The sequence below is a fragment of the Oryza glaberrima genome, chromosome 8, assembly GCF_000147395.1.
Source record: "Oryza glaberrima chromosome 8, OglaRS2, whole genome shotgun sequence".
Lineage (NCBI taxonomy): Eukaryota > Viridiplantae > Streptophyta > Magnoliopsida > Poales > Poaceae > Oryza > Oryza glaberrima.
Window position 1 is genome coordinate 7,155,678 of NC_068333.1, and position 5,485 is coordinate 7,161,162.

General features: G+C 45.7%; 1 protein-coding gene across 1 annotated transcript; it reads left to right on the plus strand.

Moving 5' to 3' along the window:
* Nucleotides 1–2,921: 2,921 nt before the first annotated feature.
* Nucleotides 2,922–5,196, plus strand: LOC127782630 (glucan endo-1,3-beta-glucosidase 7-like). The gene is made up of 4 exons (XM_052309899.1): nucleotides 2,922–2,994; nucleotides 3,098–4,399; nucleotides 4,512–4,766; nucleotides 4,909–5,196. Exons 1-4 carry the CDS (start codon nucleotides 2,922–2,924, stop codon nucleotides 5,010–5,012), a joined length of 1,734 nt encoding a protein of 577 aa, XP_052165859.1. The 3' UTR covers nucleotides 5,013–5,196.
* The last annotated feature ends 289 nt before the right edge of the window (nucleotides 5,197–5,485 follow it).

The following is a 5,485-nucleotide window of genomic DNA, read 5'->3' on the forward strand; positions in this document are numbered from 1 at the left end:
CGACTCCTCCTCGGGCTCCTACACCTACTCCTCCGCAAGCTCCTCTTCCAACACCTTCAAAGTCAAGGGCCCCCCCAGCTCCACCGCCTGCCCACGCAAGGGCAACGAAGAAGGCGAAAGTTGACGCCGCCAAGAACAAGGACCTGGAGTACGATTGCACGCAAGAGGAGCTTGACGCTTACGTGGCATCAGAAGTCAAGAGACAATTCAAGCCTCGAAGTCTAGAAAAGAAGATTCCTATAGACCCGAGTGTCAGGAACTTCTTCAGGGGTATGTCTGCACCTGTCAAGGAGGCCATCAAGCTATCGGACTATGAGCGAACGCTGAAGAAAGCATCTTCTGGAAAGTCCAAACCAGTCCCTCAGCTTGGAGAGCAACCAAACCAGGAGATCGAGCCGTTGGTGACCGGGGAAGACATGACGATAGAAGAATTTATTACTGACACCGGTCTAACTACGATCAATTGCTAGGAGTTGAACCAATAGAAAAAGCGGAACTGAAATACATGTACGAACTCGGTAAACCGCTTGTCAAGCCCGAGCTGGTGCAGTCCCTACCCACACAAATGTACAAGTTCCATCAGCTGTACATGGAGATGAGTGCCACCGGTAGAGAGATGATCGGAGCGATGATCAGGGACCCAGACTTCTTGCAAGGAGATGACATTCTCTGGATCAATTTCAAGGGAATCTACGAACTATACCAACTGGACGCCCTCGACGTCTCTATTATGAGTTGCTGGATTTTGTAAGTATATCGTTCAGTTATATTTCTTAATTACTACGTCTCCTTTAATTAATTAGGTCCTTGTATATAAGTAGACTATATAAAATAAAATACTCCCTTTTATCGTTGTAGAATGGAGATTCAAAGGGCCCGACGGCGGAGGGTTTTCGATACTGGATTCATCGATCCTCAGAGAGTAAACGTCGCAATGCTCGACCAATATCCGCAAGAAACAGAGGACAATCTCGTCCATCTCTTGAAGGCGCAGCATTACAAGACGTTCATACTGTTGCCGTACAACACAAAGTTAGTTTAATTTTACTGTCTTCCTACATACCAAATTTCATTCCCGTACGAACTTGCTAAGTGTTTCATATGTAATGCATCCCATGCACATTGCAGATTCCATTGGGTGCTTTTACTCTTCGACCTGTCGGCTTGCACCGTCAATGTATATGACTCAATGGATAAAAAAGAGTCTACGTTTGACAAGGTTTTCGAACTTATAGATAGGTACTGTCATAAGTTCCTCTGTTAATTAAGAAATTCTTGTTATGTTAATTATTTCTACTACGAATCATATCTTTAAACTCCATGTAGGGCTTGGTATCGGTTCCGTCATTTGGTCCGCGGCAACTGGAGAGAAAGACTTAGGCGGAGGTTCAAATTTCCTGTGAGTACACATGCTCTACATTTATATTTCTCCGATTCAAATTAATACATACAAGTGTATATTAATTAGATCTCACGCCGTTAATTTGTCATTTATTTGTAGTGCGCAAAGCAAAAGCAGAGAACTAACTTGTGCGGCTACTACGTGTGCGAGTATTGCCACTGCCTTGCAGACCAAATCATCACCACAAGAGAGCTCGATGTACGTACAAATAAATTCAAAATTTCATTACGTAACGATTTCTTGTTTAATTACTAATCAATTTCATACATTCATATAGTTTATTCGCATGAGGGATAACCTGACCACACACAAGGAATTTATCGCGGCGGTTCAAGAACAACTCATGGGATTCATCAACGAAGAAATCCTTGATCCCAAGGGTGAATTCTACTACGACGGAAACACAATTCACCGGTCCTTAGCTTCTGAGCTAGCGACTACTACTACGTCGAAATCGTAGCTAGCTAGGACATATAATGGATTGTAATTAATACATGACTACATATGTTTCTATATGCATGTGTACACATTTTCTATAATGTAAATATATTTTGGTCATATATATATATATATACATATGCATTTGCATAACATATATATGTATAAATACATATATATTATGCATGTACATATGTAATGAACCATATATACATATAATATAATATAATATAATATATATATATATATGTATGCATATATATGTATTGAAACATATATATGCATGGTTTATATAAACCATGCAGCAACAGGGCCATGCAAAAAAAAAAAAAGGTCAGCTCGATCTTTAGTCTCGGTTGGTAAGGCTCAGCCGGCCACGTGGCTGAGCCATCTTTAGTCCCGGTTGGTATTACCAACCGGGACTAAAGATCGATCTTTAGTCCCGGTTATTTCACCCGGGACTAAAGATAGCGTTCTTTAGTCCCGGATTGGTAGTCCCGGTTTAGAAACCAGGACTAAAGGGGGGTTACAAACCGGGACTACAAAGGGTTTCTCCACCAGTGAAATGCGAGCACCCGTGTTAAATCTACGACTTGAACCCAGGTAAGCAAGTTCCACCACAAGGAAGCTAATGATCAGTTCAGCTACGTTCACTTCGTCATTAAAGGTAGGTTGTAGAACTGATAATCTGTCAATGGTGAAATATAGATTCTTCCAAAAAAATGATCTATGCTAAATGGATGGATTTGATTTGTTGCTACCTTGGGTTTCTTTGAGCATGTGTTAGTGACACACTCCCGCACGGACGTGCTTATGATGCGTTATGCTTGTATATGTGGCTTTCACCTAATGATGATAAACAAGCGCAATGGTAAGCTGAAGCAGTACATAATTATGCCCCCTACCCCGCTAATGGCATATATGTGCTTTCCTTCATAACTCAGTTAGGTATCAAGTTCTTCATTCTCTACTCTGTCGTGGCATGACTTTTGTTGCTTTAATTTCTAGCTTGCTATAAATTCCTGCACCTCAGTCCTGTCCCAACCATCAATTTCGTCTTGATCAAACTATCAGAGCACATATGGCACTCACTCACCTCCTCTGCTCCCTTCTGCTTGCCACCGCATTGCTGCTGCTCTCCATCTCCTGTACAGGTAACCATGGCAAACGTAGAAACGCTTTCGATTTTGGACTAGTAGTAGCTGATCGATCGGCAACGCCAAACGATGCTAAAATTCCTTTTGCTCGTCAATGCAGATGCGGGCGAGATCGGGGTGTGCTACGGGAGGGACGCGAACGACCTGATCGACCCACCGGCGGCGGTGAGCCTTCTGAAGGCGAACGGCATCTCCGCGGTGAGGATCTTCGACGCGGACCCGACGGTGCTGGCCGCGATGGCGAACACCGGCATCAAGGTGACGGTGGCAATACCCAACGCTGACCTGGCCGCTGCCGGCCAGGACCTGCGCAGCGCGACCGACTGGGTGGCGAGCAACGTGGCGCCGTACCGCAGCCGGGGCACGCTGATCAGCGGCGTCGCTGTCGGGAACGAGGTGTTCAGGCAGAGGCCCGAGCTGACCGGGGCGCTCGTCTCGGCCATGCGAAACGTGCACAGGGCGCTGGAGAACCTGAACCTGGCGAACGACGTGAAGGTGTCCACGCCGATCGCCTTCGATGCGCTCAAGCAGTCGTCCCCTCCATCTGCGGGGGAGTTTAAGGATGAGATCGCGCAATCGGTGATGAAGCCCATGATCGACTTCTTAAAACAGACCGGCTCGTTCTTCATGGTCAATCTCTACCCGTACTTCGCGTACGTGGCTCAGCCGGACAAGATCTCTCTCGAGTTCGCGACGTTCCGCCCTAATGCTGGTGTGCTTGATGGCAATACCGGCATCAAGTACTTCAGCCTCTTTGATGCTCAGCTCGACGCTGTTTACGCCGCGATAAACAAGGTTTCTGGTGGTAGCTTAACGGTCTCAATGGCTCGACGAGATGGAATCCTTAGTGTGCAAGCTTCGGAATCAGGGTACCCCTCTAGAGGTAGATTTCCCCTATCTTCCATGCTAGCTGCAGCCAATACGGACTCGGTGGCCACGATAGCCAACGCCCAAGCGTACAACAATGGGCTTATCAGACGTGTTGTATCTGGAGCCTCCGGTATGCGTGACGTCTCCGCCTACATCTTCTCTCTTTTCAATGAAAACGAGAAGCCTGGACCAACCATAGAGAGAAACTTTGGCTTGTTCTACCCAAATGGTCACAAGGTGTATGAGGTTGACTTCCGGGGCGGTGGCGGTGGTGGAGCTTGTCCTACAAAGACGAGTTGGTGTGTGGCGAGAGCAGATGTTGGGAGTGCAGCATTGCAGTCAGCGTTGGACTTTGCGTGCGGTAACGGCGCGGACTGCAGCGCTATCCAACAGGGCAGTGTGTGTTTTGAGCCAAACACCTTGGTCGCACACGCATCGTACGCATTCAATGACTACTACCAACGCAAGGGCCAGGCTAGCGGCACTTGCGACTTCTCTGGTGCTGCTTCCATCGTATTCAAGCCATCACCAAGTAATGTTTTGCTCTCAATCTTTAAGATCAATGAGGTTTTCGCAAATGTGCATTCATATCTTGATTCCATCTCATTGTTTATTTGTTTTGTGAATTGTTTCCCGAAATATAGGCATATGTGATCCGAACCCAAGTTGGTGTGTTGCGAAATCGGAGGTCGGGAACGCACGACTGCAAAATGCACTAGACTATGCATGTGGTAGCTGTGCGGACTGCAGCGCCATTCAACCAGGTGCACGGTGCTTTGATCCTGACACTAAGGTGGCACACGCGACCTATGCATTCAACGATTTTTACCAGACCACCGGTCGGGCTAGCGGATCGTGTGACTTTGCGGGTGCTGCTTCTATTGTCAACCAGCAACCAAGTGAGTTTTCTCTCATTTTACTGTGCATGATATATATGCCCTACTGCTACTAATGTACATATTAATTCCCTAGGAAAAATTGCACACTTCTGTTTCAAGTAGTAAATGGTTATCTTATTAGTGCTTGTTCAATAATTTACAGAAATAGGAAACTGCGTGCTCCCACCAAACAATGCTTGGACGACAGAACAAACTGCAATTGAAGATCAATCGACTGCAAACTTACCAGCAACAGCTTGGCAGTGAGGATGGATTAAAGAACCACTTCATATTTTTCTGCAAAGAAAAAATAATGGTACCATTAATAATTAGTTGGGATTGAAGAGACGAATAAATGTACCGTTCACTCCTGTTGAATGAAACCCCGTTGTTGCACATTTCAGAGAATGCTAGAAATACATGTACGCCACACTGCAGCAATGCACCGAAAACCCGGTAGGCGCAGCTTGTCATCTTATAAACTACAACCCAAATTTAAGTTTTCAAACAAAATTTCGAATTAGTCCAGATGTTTTTCTTTATTCATCGCTTCCTGCTTTCAGGCCTTGGCTTGTAAACCGATAAAAGTAGGAGTATAAGTCCGCTCTAAAATCATTTCTGGTTATTTCGTTCATTTTTCTCGGATTTTAAACCTACATTGTTCGTAGTTGAGCGGAGGTCGACTTCTACGAGGACGATGGTGCATTGGTGCGATGCGGGCACTGCGAAAGATCCAGCAT